The 15,021-nt window shown below is 32.6% G+C and overlaps 3 protein-coding genes across 22 annotated transcripts; all 3 read right to left on the reverse strand.

The window, feature by feature from the left end:
• Positions 1-1,575: 1,575 nt before the first annotated feature.
• LOC107900261 (uncharacterized) lies at positions 1,576-3,364 on the reverse strand. The gene is made up of 3 exons (XM_016825935.2): positions 3,122-3,364; positions 2,811-3,022; positions 1,576-2,266 (listed from the first exon to the last, which is right to left on the reverse strand). The coding sequence occupies exons 1-3, from the start codon at positions 3,306-3,308 to the stop codon at positions 1,901-1,903; spliced, it is 765 nt and encodes a 254-aa protein (XP_016681424.2). The 5' UTR covers positions 3,309-3,364; the 3' UTR covers positions 1,576-1,900.
• Positions 3,365-6,130: 2,766 nt separating this feature from the next.
• On the reverse strand, positions 6,131-8,470 carry LOC107900911 (UDP-galactose/UDP-glucose transporter 2). Of its 3 annotated transcripts, none has more exons than XM_016826688.2 (7): positions 8,024-8,470; positions 7,903-7,931; positions 7,635-7,836; positions 7,298-7,540; positions 7,117-7,218; positions 6,585-6,692; positions 6,131-6,465 (listed from the first exon to the last, which is right to left on the reverse strand). In XM_016826688.2, the coding sequence occupies exons 1-7, from the start codon at positions 8,147-8,149 to the stop codon at positions 6,241-6,243; spliced, it is 1,035 nt and encodes a 344-aa protein (XP_016682177.1). In that variant the 5' UTR covers positions 8,150-8,470; the 3' UTR covers positions 6,131-6,240. The 3 variants fall into 3 exon arrangements, with proteins under 3 accessions (XP_016682177.1, XP_016682178.1, XP_016682179.1); XM_016826689.2 differs by having other exon boundaries at positions 7,635-7,767; positions 8,024-8,364; XM_016826690.2 differs by having other exon boundaries at positions 7,635-7,807; positions 8,024-8,362.
• A 1,427-nt stretch (positions 8,471-9,897) lies between these two features.
• LOC107899914 (tobamovirus multiplication protein 3) lies at positions 9,898-14,459 on the reverse strand. 18 transcript variants are annotated; one of them, XR_005916789.1, is made up of 9 exons: positions 14,006-14,459; positions 13,793-13,873; positions 13,645-13,697; positions 13,291-13,362; positions 12,751-13,096; positions 12,533-12,605; positions 12,308-12,353; positions 10,279-10,341; positions 9,898-10,124 (listed from the first exon to the last, which is right to left on the reverse strand). XR_005916789.1 is itself a non-coding variant. In XM_041098278.1 (9 exons), the coding sequence occupies exons 2-8, from the start codon at positions 13,850-13,852 to the stop codon at positions 10,335-10,337; spliced, it is 414 nt and encodes a 137-aa protein (XP_040954212.1). In that variant the 5' UTR covers positions 13,853-13,873; positions 14,006-14,459; the 3' UTR covers positions 9,898-10,121; positions 10,279-10,334. The 18 variants fall into 18 exon arrangements, 4 of the variants coding, with proteins under 4 accessions (XP_040954212.1, XP_040954210.1, XP_040954211.1 ...); XR_005916790.1 differs by having other exon boundaries at positions 12,751-12,862; positions 13,027-13,096; positions 13,793-14,459; XR_005916787.1 differs by adding an exon at positions 13,454-13,546 and having other exon boundaries at positions 12,751-12,862; positions 13,793-14,459.
• Between the last annotated feature and the right edge of the window lie 562 nt (positions 14,460-15,021).

Genomic DNA, 15,021 nt, shown 5'->3' on the forward strand with positions numbered 1-15,021 from the left:
AAATATTTTTAACTCAATTTTACGAGATCGAGGTCTCGATATCTTATTTTTACCCAATTTCTTCAATACTTTCTTTTTCTAACTAACCACTAAATCGGTAAAATTTTTCTATCGATATTTTCATACGATTTTCCTATCATACCAATATTCATGCAAAAATATTAAAATAAATTTCTCTTTAAATCGGATTTGTGGTTACCAAACCACTATTCCGATAACCTTGAATTTGGGTCATTACAGTGATAATCTTCTAGGACACTAAACACAAGATAGTCTATCGGAACACTAAACACGGGGTGTAACACCCTAAATTTTGGGGTTAAAAGTTTTAAGGTTGGCAGTTAGGGTCAATAGTTAGGTTGGACAGTTAAGTTTATTTTAGCGTTCTAATGTCAAAACGAGCCTACTGGTTTGGTGGTAGAGTGTGTTGTTAGTTTGCCTTGGTCCTGTGTTTGAATCCTGAATGAGTAAAGAGAATTTTGTTTTAATTTTGTTTCTTTTTGTATTAATTTAAATTTATTTATTTTAATTAGATTTTAATTGCTTTAATGTGGAATTTTTGAAAAAAAAAGGAAAATAATCTCAAATTTTGGTTTTTACGTTCTTTCCCATTATCTTTGTTCACATTTTTCCTCTTTCAATTTTGTTTTCCCAATTTTCAGATTTTGGTCCATTTTCTCTTAAAATTCATTCGGTGTCAGCGTAAGTATGTCCTTAGCCTTCTTACCGGTGCTCTTTGACTAATGCCAAAGCTGTACATACCCCTATGGTTAGTTCTCCCACTTTATCTAAACATGATGGACGTCTACTTGTTGATCCTACTGAATATAGGAGTCTTGCTGGTGCTTTATAATATGTTGTTCTAACACGACCTGATATTGATTATGCTGTTAACTGCATTTTTCAATTCATACATGCCTCGATAGACACTCATATGATTGCTTTAAAACGATTTTTACGTTATCTATGTGGTACTATTGATCATGGGTTGATGTTTTGCCCTTCTACTCGACTATCGTTGGTCGGCTATGGTAATGCTAACAGGAGATTGGATTTTAATGATCGACGATCCACCACCGATTATTGTATTTTGGTGACAATCCTATTTCATGGTGCTCGAGGAAACAACAAGTTGTGTCTCATTCCACTACTGAGGCTAAGTACCGAGGGTTGCCTGCCGCAACATCCAATGTCGCGTGGATAATCTTGTTGTAACCGTTGATACCTACTATTTGGTGTGATAACTCTAGTGCTGTCGCTGTATTCTTTGTCCGTGAGAAAGTGGCATGTTGAATTTGAATTTGATCTATTCTTTGTCCGTGAGAAAGTGGCTGCTAATTCCCTTCTTGTCGGGGAGGTTCCGACTTGTAATCTGGTTGCTGATGTTCTCAGCAAGCTGTTGTCTGCATCCTTGTTTGCTTGCTCGTTTTCGAAATCTTCTTCGTGTCCTCGAGTTAAGGAAGATCGGTGTCCTCGAGTTAAGGAAAGCAGTTTGTTTGTTTTGGTTGTTAGCATTTCTGTTACCAACAGTTAAGATACAATGTATTAATATAAGTGTGTAATTCAGCAGAAAAATTCAGCAGAAAATGAAGATTATGCAATTCATTCGTAAAGTTCTAAAGATATCAGTTTCATCTAATTTCAGATTCATTTCTCCTTAGCTTTCCTATTACCTTTTTCCATTCTTCCTTTCATTGACTAATCAGGTGGCTGTTCATACTCACGCACTCTCAATGCCATACTGATATATCCGTATATATATGTTTCTACAAATTTCCACATTCAAGATGTGGGTTATACAAAATTCATATATATATAAATCTTAACTTATATTAGCTTCCATCTTCTCCATGTCTCTTAGCTCTGTTCCATATTGTTTCTGACTTCTCTTCTAAATTCATCAAAGCATCCATCCAAGGAAATAAGCAGCTGAAGCAGCGACGGCGCCGTTTAAAAGCACAAAACCCACCGACCCTACGTAGTTCCTTTTCCCACAAATCTTGGCCTTGGCTATACCCAGAAAGGTAAGTGCAATGGCAGACATGAAGCATGCTCCAATAAACATGACCAACTCATTGTCCGTGAATGGCTTGAGGACGACGAAAGATAAGAGCGGTGCAGCGCCAAAACCCGCGAAAGCCAGAAAAGATACGACGCCGTTCTTCCACGGCTTCTGTCCTCCTTGGTCAGGTGGCATCATCCCTTTCTGGGCTGTCATTTTTTGGTCTCTCAGAATGTCATTGTACTTGGCGAATATATTCACCACCTTGCATAAATTTAACACTAGGTTAACATTTTTCTTGTATTTTTGCATGAAGCGCCATATTCAGGGAACCTTTGCATATCTAAAATTTAATCCTTCGGCTTCTAATTTCAAAATTTTAATCTCGCTATATTTTTCATTTAACAAATAAATAAAACCTCAAAAGATTTATGTTAAATTCTCAAAATATAAAAATTTAGTCAATATTTAAAATGAAAACCATGTAAGAACATTAACAACTAAATACATAATTGAGAATTTTACAACCCCATTCAACAATTTTATATGCTTATTTAAGCATTTGCATGTGTAAGATTATAATTATATTATTAGATCAAAATAATAAAAATGACTGGTTAACCAGCCTAGTTGCAAGATTATTATGTTGTGGAGCATAATAACTTCCCATCCCCAAGATATATATATAAAAAAAAGGAATTTTGAATTAAAAAAAGACAAACTGAACTTAAAATGCGCAAAAAGTAAGGGGGAGAACCAAAAGACAAAGAAGTGGTTAAATTAAATGAATGGGTTTATAGTGGTATACCGTGTTAGCGTCGTTAAGGTCCATGCCAAGGGTTTGGTACTGTTGAAGGAGCTGCTCTTGTTGGTCCTTTCTATGGTTATTTAACTCCCATTGAGTCACCGCCATTTCCTCGATAGCTAAGTCTTCCTTGGCGCTGGAAGACAAAAAATCCCCGAGGCTCGACGATATCCCATCTGCAACCAGGTTCGCAATGCCCAGCGCCAACACCTCCACTGCAAATAATTTTTTACAGTTTTAGAAAAAGGACAAAAGCAAAGATAGCTCTCGTTAAAGAGGCCATGCATGATAATATATATCTTTATGGTGCTAACCTGATGAGAGATTGGTAGCAGATATGGAGGCAATGAGAGAGAAGCAAGTGAAAATGGCTTCAAGGCCTGCATATATGATGCTCTTAACAATCTCTCCTCTCCACTGCTCCATTCCACTTACTTCTTTTCTATCTTTAACCTCTGATTCTTCAAGCAGTGGAGTACTGCTGTTGGTGTCTTCCCTCATTTTCTTTTTTACTGTTGGAACTAATTTTACCTCCTTTCACCCGCCCCATTAATGTAAAAACAAGATGGTTTGACTTTTATTATGGGAAGGGTAAACAATTGATGAGCAAGTGCTGGTATACGTGTATTCATGCATGTAAAGACGACGGACATGTGGTTAAAATGATGACTTCATTTTACAACTATTTATCTTTCCTTCGATAAAAGTACCCGGAGGAATTGCATTTGGCTTCTCAATTAGAAAATGATTAAATTCTTTCTTCTACTCTCGGTTAATATTTTCTAACATCAAACATGGTGAAAATTAACTTTCTATGACTAAATTATTTTTTTTCTATTTTGATCACCCAACTATTAATTTTTTCAATTTAGTCACTAACTTTTTTGGAATTAAGTACCTTATTCACTTTCAGCTGATGTGTGCTTTTTTTATTGGTCTTGTAACAAAATTAGCCCTCTAATATTTACATATTCTATCAATTTGATACTAAATATAAAATAATTCAACAAATTTAGCCCTCAATGTTTACAAAATTTATCATTTTAGTTCTAATTCTAAAAAAATCAATAAATTTATTCCTCAATATTTACAAATTCTGTCAATTTAGTCCTAACTCTAAAAATTTTAAAAATATTTTTTAAAAAATCATTTTTAGCCCTTTATAACCCATCGGCTAACTAGTGATGGCAATGGGGTAGGGCGAGGCGGTTTTTTGCCCACTCCAATCCAACCTGATGCTCTACTTTCATGCTCCGACACCAACTTGACCCCAACTTCAAAAAATTTAACCCGTTCTGAACCCAAACCTAAAATTTAATAATATACCCAACTCCGATCCGACCCAACCTGAGTTTAATTTTATTATTTTTAAACTTCTTGTAAAATTGTGATTAATTAATTTTTTTTAAATGAAAAGATTTTGAAATCATTTGTAATTAGATTTGTTTAATGATTTATCTTTGGAGTTGTGTGTTAATGTACATTTACACACATGTGATTACAACAAAAAAGAAACAAGAAGCAAGGAATATTCCTTTAATAAATTATTAAATGAAGACGATAGAAAATGAGGGAAATAACCTTACAGGGGTGAAAGCGGACTAGCATAGAGGCGGTAGAATGAGACTAGTAGTGATAAATTTTAGAGATTTTTAAATTAATTAATATAAAATATGTATAGAGTGTAATTTCGTAAATATCTCGAGGCAGGGTGGGCGGTTTCATTCTAAACCTGACCCAACTATTTTTAAAAATTAACCAGCCTCAACCCCCAACTTTAATAAAAAAACCGACCCTATTGGGTCGGATCGACTTGGAACCTGTTGGATTCAGATTTTTTTTGTCATCCTTATAACTAACCCATGTGAGATAATAAAATAAGAAAAAAAATACTCTCCTTCAAGTCACTTGCAAAAGAACTCTAAAAAGTTGGGATAAAACACACACAAAAATTAAGATCCAAAAGAAAATAAAGTCATTAAAAATATTATTTGTTCGGGTAGTAATGCAATCAATTATTTTAGATAGGTTCCAAATCAATTGATTTGGTTTAGTGTGAAACCTAAATTATAGTAAAAAGAAATTTGTTGCAAGTGACTTTAAAGAGGGTTGTTTTTTTTTCTTATTTTAAAATCTCACTTAAGTTAATCGATGGGTTATGATGGGCTAAAAATGATTTTTTTTTAAAATATTTCAAAAATTGTTAGAGTTAGGACTAAATTGATAGATTTTGTAAATGTTGACGGCCAAATTTATTAATTTTTTTAGAATTAGAACTAAAATGACAAATTCTGTAAATATTGAGGGCTAAATTTGTTAAATTTTTTATATTTGAGATCAAATTAATAGAATATGTAAGCATTAGAGGGCTAATTTTGTTATTAGACCAATAAAAAAGCCCACGTCAGCTCAGAGTAACTAAAATATTTAATTTCAAAAAGTTTAATGACTAAATCGAAAAACTAGTAGTTGGGTGACCAACTATAACGTAAGACATAATTGGGTGACCATTTTTACAGTTTACCTAAAAAAATAATTTTCAACATTTAACACGTGGTTATTTAACAGAAAAATTTAGCAAATGGGTTAGATTGTATGTTTCGAAATGTATATGAATTAATTTATCCATTTTATCAAAAGAAGAGCCGAAATACAATCCACCCTTTACATATACTACTTCCTTAATATTTTTACCCTTCCCTGCTATTTGGTAAAATAATTTGCGGAAACCTTTCTTTCATCCATTCCAATAAAGTGAAAAAAAAAAGTTTAATTGCATAAGATAGTTTCAAATTACAAATTAAATTTAAAAATTCGTTTTATTTAAAATTTTAAACTGTTACTAAATTATGTGCCACTAATGACTTGGAAAAAAATATATGTAAAAAATACTTAAAATAATAATGATGTTTTGATTAAAATAGTAAAAAATAAAATTTGGGATATCATTTTGAGTTTAAATTATTATTTTAAATTTTAAAAATATTATTGTAATAATATTTGTTTATAATTTTTAAAAGAGGAGGTAGTTTTTATTTTAAAGTAAATTTTTCAAAGAATAATTTAAGTTATTTATTTTAAATAAAGTTAGTGTTGAGTAAAAGATGTTATAATAACAAAAATTTGATAGGGTAAAATAAGTATTTAATAAATATATTTGGTAAAAATTATGTAAATATCAAATGAGAGTGGAAGATAAAATAAATGTAAATGTAAACCACTCAAGTTATAAGTAATTTTTTAAACTGAAAATTAAATAAAAATTATTTTTAGAAGTATTTTTAATTTTTTAAATAAATAAATAATAAACTGAAAAAATCTCATTGAAACATTATTTGATAGTTTAATTTTGGTTAAAATGTAAGTCATGGTTTAACGTAACATTTCAAAAGAAACATAAAGAGCAATGGTAGTAAATATTAATAATCAAGTTTTAGACCATGGGGTTTTCCTCTTCTTCAATTTCATGCCCACCATTTGAAGAGCTTCCACTTGCAGACGAGACTCTTTTGGAAACCGGCTTGACATCAACCGGCAAGAGTTTCAAGGTGATCCCCATAGCTATAAGTATAAGCCCAGTCCCATGCTGTTGGGTCAATGGCTTTGTGAATATCATGTAAGACAGCAGTAATGTCACTGCCTTCCTCGCAGTTGTTACCTGTGCCAATGCATTCAATATCACTTCATTTGCATCTGCTGCTTCTGTGTTTTATTATATAGTTCAAAAATTAAAAGTGACTGAGTTCCCATTAATGGATGAAAAAGAGAAATTCACACCATTGCTGTAGTGGCTGCTCCAAAAATGGCAATGAGGGAGAGGACTGAAACTTGTCCGATGAACGTAGCCATGGCTTCAAACACTAAGACGCCGTACACATACAAATGCTGCTCAAGGAACAATAATATGATGCAACTCAGACTTCATTGTAAACATCAATTTCTGTTTCTAATTTCTTTTACTTTTTTGAATTTTTTCCACTTTGAAGTTACTATTTTATCCTTAGTCTCTTGAATGCAAGCAACATCAAATTTTTCAAAAACTTCTGTTTCACAATAGTTTCCGAAAGTAAGTTTTTTTAAACCTCAGTTACTAAACTAACCTTGAATTTAAAATTATAAAAATCAGACTAATTACTAAGTTGATGAAACCAATGTGACATTCATCCATAATCAGATAAAAACCCATAACCAATTCAATTTTGGTTATTTTGGTTTTGGTTGGGTTCACAACGATTGAATCAACTAAAGCAATGTCAAAAGTCTGGAACCGAATTGTTAAGCTTAGTAAAAGTGAAGAGTTAAAACTTACCTCAGAACACGAATTCCATGCTTCGAATACTTCTTCTGTTAAAACCATGGGTGGGATCAATAATGGCAAACCAACGACGGTGGAGCAAAACAGCATTTCCATCTAACGTCACCATAAAAAAGTATAGCATTAAACGCCCTACTTTTTTCACATGTTTAAACCATCATCAGCAAAAAATCACCTGTGTTGTTTCAGGGTTCATGTTGAAGATAGCTTCTTGCAAATTACCCAGAAAAGAATCCATTACAAGAGCACCAATCACCATTATTACACCAATTACACTGAAGCTTGGTGAAGTTTGTGCATCAGCTAAGGAGAAAAGGACCAAACCCAGTACTAAAAGTATTGCAGAAACATATTCGTGTGGTGGGTATTTTCGTCTCAAACCAGGTATGAAGGCACCCATTACCATCACTGGAAGAACCTAAAGATATCCATTAATGAAGCTTTCAAAAAAATAAAAGCAAAAACAAGAACACTGTTGTGAAGAGTGAAAATTTTCAACTTTGGGGGTTTACTTTGGTGGATTTGAACATGAGCTGTGCTGGGTAATTGAGGAAAGCTAAAGACCCTTTTGTGAGGCCGTGAGAGCCCATGAGAACAGCAGAGAGTTTCACATAAGTCTTCCATGGGTTCACCATTTTCTTTGGACTGAAACCTTGAAGGTAAATCAGAAAAAGGTAGACGAACCCTTGTACAAATGTGAAGTACCAGCCATAGCTGAACACAAAAAATTAATATAAAAAAATTGAAAATAATTACCAAAATAAAAACTACAGCAGTTACCTGAACTGGAGTCTATTGTATACATATTCCTGAAAAGCAGCAAATATAAAATTCTTAAAATGATGCATTTAAACTTTGTTTGGTTGCCGAGAAAATGGAAAAAGAAAAGAAAAAGAAAAACCTCGCAAATGCCATTGACAAGGTAACCAAAGAAGAACCCAGAAGAGCAAATGAGAAACTGCTTCCATTTAGGTATATCAGAAAGCGAAATCCCAAACAAAAAACGAGTTTGTTCTTCGTTTTTCATTGCTGCCTCTGCTTTTTTTTTTTTTTGGTTCAATCCACTCCAATGAGAGATACGAAAATCCTAGATGGATCAACCATGTATAATAAAGTTATCATAAATCAGCTCACTTTGCAATTTTCCTTTCCCTTGCATGTTGACTTGGGTGGCGGTTTGATTATGTTTAAGTACAAGTAGTAACTGCATGTTTCACGTTTGCTCTGTCTCCCCTCCCCCCCCCCCAAAAAAAAAAAGCAGAGAGAAAATAAGGAAATATAAAAGAAACTTAAAAAAAAAAAGAAGTGAAATTTCTAATTTTGCATATGGGCTTCTCCATGATTAAATAATTGGGAAAATGAGGAGTTACTATTTATGGACATATTTTGGATTATAACAGATTTTTCTTATTGTTTTTTAGTTAAATATAAACAATACATATAAATAATTATCATCATAATTAATTATTGCAGAATTTCATCATAATGATAATCGACATAACACATTGTATTTAATGGATTATTTTATATAAATTAAAGTTTAACATTTATGTGAATGTAATAATAGTTTAAGTTTATCTTAAAAAAATTAGATTAGGGTTTTTATTATTATTAGAGTAGGATTAGGTTTTGGTATGTCATAATGATTTAATACGGCATAATTAGGTACTTATTATTAAAGAAGTTATTGGCATATTTATTTTTCATCTTATTTTTTTATTATTTATTTTCATTTTTGGAACAATATAAAAATCTAACAATAAGCCCCTTTCCCCTTCAAGAAAAACAATGAGCCTTATATTATATACACTCTTAATGGATGAATAAGCATACTAGCGTTAGATTAAGATCATAAAAAATCAAGGGTGTTCAGTATTTCACCAATTGGTGAAGGATGTTCATCAAACTTTTAAGATGATGAAATTTTTCTGCATGCCATATTATGTCATACTTTAAATGTGTCTGATAGTAAGATAAATTCGTATTTTTAATATATTTATTTTTGGTTAATTATAGAATAAAATGTTATTAAATTTGGATTTTTCTTATCAGCAATAAAATTGATGTGTTGAATTTAAACTCTTACAAAAAGGGGGTTAAATTGGAACAAAAACCAAAGAGGAGGGCTTGATTGAAAGATTGAAGATTCAAAAAGTGGCTAGACAAAGATTGAAGGCACTACACCAAAACAGGCTTTTGGCGGCACTTTTTTAGGCCTTTAGCGGCGCTTTGAGAAGCGCCGGAAAAAACGCCGCTAAAGACCGTGACCTTTAGCGGCGCTTTTCCCACAAACGCCGCTAAAGACCAAGACCTTTAGCGGCGCTTTTATTAAAAACGCCGCGAAAGAACATTTAGCGGCGCTTCTAACAAAAACGCCGCTAAAAACATAATCTTTTAAAAAAAATATTTTAATCAAATAATATTTATTTTTATGATAAATATTATATTATGTTTCATTTTTTAAATTTGAACTTTAAATATACTTTTCAAGGATAAAAAATATTATTTAAATTAAATTTTCTATGAAAATTTTAATTTTAAAACTAAATATAAAAATTAATGAATTTAATTTTAGAATTTAAAATAATAAATTAATAACACAATTAAAATTCAAAAGTTAGAACTCAAGTTATCGTAAATATTAAAGTAAAAATAAGAATTTAGAATCAAAACTAAAATAAACAATGGAAAGATAGCTCAAATGTAGGTTTTTGCTGCAAGTTACACAGACAATAACGAAAAATTAAACACCACACATAAAATTTATCAAACTAGTTAAGAAATACATGGTGCAGCCATACAGTATAAATAAAATAGAATCATAGGGTAATTTTGCATAAATATCTTCAGAGTACCAAGAACAAATTGTCACAAAATTATAAAACATGATAAAAAAAAAAAAAGAACAGGTAGCAGACAAGCTATTTGTTACTTTTTGTTTTGCTTCCAAGGCTTCCTCAGCTGCCTTCATCTTGGCAACATAATCATCTTCATCATCCCTGCTTAAGAAAACAAAGAACCTATTGTTAAACAATTTAGAACTTGAAAAAAAAAAGAACCATGTTACTCGGACTTAGGTATGAGTGTTAGGTGTTAGTATAAAGTTATGAAAACATAATATAATTAAAGTTAATTAGCAAAAATATGCATACATACCGCAACAACTGTTGTTTTCAGAGCTAAGCCATGAATACGAGGCAGAATGGCTTCTTTCACAAGCTGAACATGAAGAATAATTTGAAACATAAAGCTAGTACTTCAACAATAGGCTATCATCATGAATACAATAACGAAAAAGAACATCAAAAATATAGATGAAACTTATAAGGTGTTTGACACCATACTATCTAATCCATGTTTCACAACCGACAAATTCCTATTTTTAATATATTTACAAAAATAACTGAAAATACTGCAATGCACTCGGAATAGCTCAAAGATGCTTGAACAAAATCCATTATGAGGTAGATTAGCTTGTTTCACAAGCTGTAAAGCATAAAAAAGTAATCTTAAATAACCAGCTGTTACTTGTTGGCACTTAACACCCTCATTATAGAAATATCAACAAGAATATAATAGCTAAAAATAACTCAAAACATGAAGATCATGCTTCTCTTTCACAGTGATCTGGAAAAATAATTTTGAGCTAAAATCCATACAAAAATATTGATGGTGACAAATGCAACTTACGATAGGTAAAGACCCACTATTATGACTACAAAAAGGAAATGGAACTATGCTATGGAGGAATAAACTTATTAGCCTACCAGATCAGAGTATGTTTTCTTTTTAAATAATAAAGAGAATCATCAAAATTAAACATGGAGATCCAGCACTATAAGAGTTGAAGAACAAAAGTTATTTGACAAAAAGTGCTGGATGTACTACGAATGATTTTTATTAATTTCTCTATTTTTGCGACACAAGCCAGTGACATTTCTTACATTAAATTACTCAAGAAGTTGGTCAAGCATGCGAGCAATTAATGAAAAAATCAAGCACAATCATTCAAACAAAATGCCGAAAAGTTGTAAGTTTTGGTCTCTCCATCCATTGTTTCAAGTTTTGGTCTCTCCATCCATTTACACCATCCAACAATCAACAGGTACTAATGATTTCCCCTTTTTGTAATATTCAATAACAAGCATAAATAACATCCAAGTTAAAGATCTAGCAATATAAATGATTCTCTTCTAAAATATGTTTAATCAATTTATGATTATTAGTGCATACAACAAAAGATGAGAAGGTAAACTTCTGTTAAAGTTTAGTTAGTTTAGTTAGTTTCCTATATGGAGTCTACGCAGTCGTTAAAGTCCAAATTAAAGTAAAACTTCTGCTTCTTCTAGGAGTAAGGATGTTTGGAGTCTATATTAATCAATTTACTCTTTCAATTGAGATATGAAATTATTATATGAGAACTTCTGCAGTATTCTATCATAATTGTGTGATGCAATCAACCATAGGTGCAAGGAACCCATGGAATCTTTATCAGTGTTTTCACTTATTTTATTTTCTTGGTTCTCTTAAGAATCTCATATCATAAATAAAGCCTCACCACCTAACTCTAATAAATCACTGAGATTGAGAAAACTTTGGGGATATACAGAGGAAAGCACACGAAGCCACATTAACATAAATGATAAAAGAGCACACTATATAAACAAGAGATTCATCATCATTCAGCAAAGGCAAACCTTTCCACACCGATTAAATATTTGTTCTAATGTTGATACATACAGGATTATCAACAATGAGTACAAATGTTTAGCAAAGCCTAAGTGTCAGTAACTAGGTGCACACATGTGATCAAAGTATATCCATATTAAGAAGTTTTAATTGAGCTGCATCATTAGTATATTTTACATTCATTGTATGCAGATGTGAGTGTTTTGTAGTACAATATAGTGATATATTGCTTTTTTCAAATCAACATGATATATTTTTTTATTATATTTAAATGCTTAACGCACCGTTATCCTTCCTGGTTTTGTTATAACATGGAAAAATCCACTCATTTAATTCACAAACCAGATATCAAAGCTTATGTCAACATATAAAAAGAAAAATGATATACAGGTTTTAAAATGTGTGCTCCCTAAACATAAAACAAATTATCACACTAAGCTAGCTCCAATGCCATTAAAACAATTAGAAACAATACAATAAATGTCAATGCAATTACCTTCCACCATACAGTAAAAAGCCAAGTGCCGCAAACAGTGACAAACCTGCACATATACAGTGAGGATCAAATATCCACTCATTATTGAAACAAATTACAACAGGATTAACATTTATAAAGCATCTAAACTAAGTGATTATCCTGAATCATGGTACATCAACAGAGCACCAAAGTCACTCAACAGTTAACTGCTAAAAATCTATTAAGAACACCAAAAAGACTTACCTGCAAAGAACATTTTAGATAGAATGACTAAAAGTGGAATATATTTCCACCACAATATCAGCCACATTGCTATCTGAAATCAAGTACCCACAGCCTCATGTTAGAGAAACTTTATTAACATCTTGTCTGAAGCAATGTTTCAATGGAAATCAATTATGCAACAACACTTACAAAGGTGACAGAATCATTAAACTTGCTAGATAAGAAAAAATATATACCTATGTTACTTGGACTCAGGTATGAGTGTCAGATATGAGTATGTATCTGACATAGGTGTGGTTAGTTTTCCTATGTATTTGAAGGATCCTCGGAGGTCATATCTTCATATCCCTGTTCCGGACATAAATGTCGGTCATGGGTACTTCATGAAAAATGAAGAGTCCGAACAACTTAGATATATTTTGTGGGTTCATATTTACTACTAAAATTTGCAAGTGCTAGAAACATCCTTGCATTGTTCTAGCAAAAGAAATAGCGTATTCCAACTTACTAACCTATTTTATGGTTTATCCCTCATCCAACTAATGGCAAAATAAATATCATATTCTTCTAACCTTCAAAAACCTGCAAATGCTATATACATCATTCCCCACTTAACATGTATAGAATATGTGACAAATCAACAAACTAAGTTATGTGAAACTATATAACATTATTGTTCTGGACCAAACATTACTAGCTCTCAAACAAAGAGAAAAACAATTTCAAATTCTCCTTTCTATGGGCACTTTACCAAAATAATAGAACATAAATATCACCTGAATAGTATAAACTACAGCATTAGTTGTAAAGAAACTAGGCCTCAATCTATCAGTTGATACAGCACGTGCCTGTTTACGATAGACAAAGTTTAAGATAAAGTCTCATAAAATTAGAAAGCAGGAGGCAGGGAGGCAACTCATGAAGCTCAAATAACCTAACTTGGTAGTAAATCTCAGCCCAAAACAAAATCAAAAGTGCATATGTCGTGGAGAAAGCTAGACTCGGCATGTCAAGCAAGATATGTTGAACAATCTAAAAAAGATGCGAAAATCAAGCAACAAATTATGAACAACTTAAGTATGAGTATATATTTTCAAAATATAAACGCAATGAGCAATGGTGTCCCAAACCTCTGGATGTAAATTCTGCACACTCCGTCTGAAAACAAAAACTAAGGCGCGAACTGTGTTAAAAAAGAAATCGCGTTAAATACAGAAACCAAAATACTAAAAATAAAAAGCTTCCATTAAAATTTTATAAATGCAAACCCCCATTCACCAGAAAATTTAGAAAATGGAAGACCTTCTGCGTGGTCCAACCATACTCGGGAACTCTCATTTGTATCCAAATCAATTGAACCTAAAAATATCAATTAACGACAACAACGTTAAGACCATAAATATACTAAAATAGAATCTTAATTCCACTTGATTTCTTAAATAAAAATTTCTTATCGCATTTTATATAGAATGACTAAAACTGGGATATAACCCGCAAAACGCAGCCTTCTTGTTGGCCATCATTGTCGCTTTCTACATCCCAAAGCCCCTGGAATACACAGCAACTTCAAACACATATTAGAAACATTTCGACTGAGCTAAAAGTGTCAAAATGGAGAACAATGAAGCAACGAAAGAAGATGAAGCTAATACGAAAATGGAGAACAATGAAGCTAAATGAAGCATGGTAAAGGAAGAAGATGAAGCAACGGTGTAGCCATTGTTTTTTGTTTGTATAAAAGAGGAATAGAAATGTTTTTTTGGGACGAATGAAATGTGAGGAAGAAGATGAGGAGATGCAGAGGGCTGCCGATTTGGGGAAATTGGGGGGATAAATAAAGGGAATCGGGGTAGGGGGAGAAATGGTTTGGGAAAAATAAAAGGGCTGCTGATTTGGGGAAATTGGGGGGAAAAATAAAGGGAATCGGGGTAGGGGAGAAAGGAATTGGGGGGGGGGGGGGGGGGAAGAGTGGGGGAATTGATTTTGGCAAAAGAAGGGGAAAAAATAATAAATAATAAAATATTTTTTGTGGCGCTTCTTTAAAAACGCCGCTAAAGACCCGAGCATTAGCGGCACTTCTTCAAAAACGCCGCTAAAGGCCCGAGCATTAGCGGTGCTTCTTTAAAAACACCGTTAAAGGCCCGAGAATTAGCGGTGCTTCTTTAAAAACGCCGCTAAAGGCCCGAGCATTAGCGGCGCTTCTTTAAAAACGCCGTTAAAGGCCCGAGAATTAGCGGCGCTTCTTTAAAAACGCCGCTAAAGGCCCGAGCATTAGTGGCGCTTCTTTAAAAACACCGCTAAAGGCCCGAGCATTAGCGGCGCTTCTTAAAAAACGCCGCTAAAGCCCCGAAAACTCAAAAAATGACGTGGTTGGGCTTAGGTTTTTTTGCGGCGCTTTTTGGAAAACGCTGCTAATGCTCATTTTTAGCGGCGTTTTCCAAAAAGCGCCGCTAATACTCGATCTTTAGTGGCGTTTTCTTAAAAGTGCCGGTAATGCTTAATTTTTA

The sequence above is a fragment of the Gossypium hirsutum genome, chromosome D08, assembly GCF_007990345.1.
Source record: "Gossypium hirsutum isolate 1008001.06 chromosome D08, Gossypium_hirsutum_v2.1, whole genome shotgun sequence".
Taxonomy (NCBI): domain Eukaryota; kingdom Viridiplantae; phylum Streptophyta; class Magnoliopsida; order Malvales; family Malvaceae; genus Gossypium; species Gossypium hirsutum.

What these genes read in the sequence shown, in the direction of transcription:
- LOC107900261 (XM_016825935.2), bottom strand. Translation starts at nt 3,308, where the DNA reads ATGAGGGAAGACACCAACAGCAGTACTCCACTGCTTGAAGAATCAGAG. An exon ending in TGCTACCAATCTCTCATCAG is followed by an intron (nt 3,023 to 3,121) that starts GTTAGCACCATA and finishes AATTATTTGCAG; the next exon opens with TGGAGGTGTTGGCGCTGGGC. An exon ending in ACCTTAACGACGCTAACACG is followed by an intron (nt 2,267 to 2,810) that starts GTATACCACTAT and finishes AATTTATGCAAG; the next exon opens with GTGGTGAATATATTCGCCAA.
- LOC107900911 (XM_016826688.2), bottom strand. Translation starts at nt 8,149, where the DNA reads ATGAAAAACGAAGAACAAACTCGTTTTTTGTTTGGGATTTCGCTTTCT. An exon ending in TCATGTTCAAATCCACCAAA is followed by an intron (nt 7,541 to 7,634) that starts GTAAACCCCCAA and finishes GGATATCTTTAG; the next exon opens with GTTCTTCCAGTGATGGTAAT. An exon ending in GAGCAGCCACTACAGCAATG is followed by an intron (nt 6,466 to 6,584) that starts GTGTGAATTTCT and finishes GCATTGGCACAG; the next exon opens with GTAACAACTGCGAGGAAGGC.
- LOC107899914 (XM_041098278.1), bottom strand. Translation starts at nt 13,852, where the DNA reads ATGAGAGTTCCCGAGTATGGTTGGACCACGCAGAAGGTCTTCCATTTT. An exon ending in AAATTTTCTGGTGAATGGGG is followed by an intron (nt 13,698 to 13,782) that starts GTTTGCATTTAT and finishes TTTTTAACACAG; the next exon opens with TTCGCGCCTTAGTTTTTGTT. An exon ending in CTGTAGTTTATACTATTCAG is followed by an intron (nt 12,606 to 13,290) that starts GTGATATTTATG and finishes ACTTGATTTCAG; the next exon opens with ATAGCAATGTGGCTGATATT.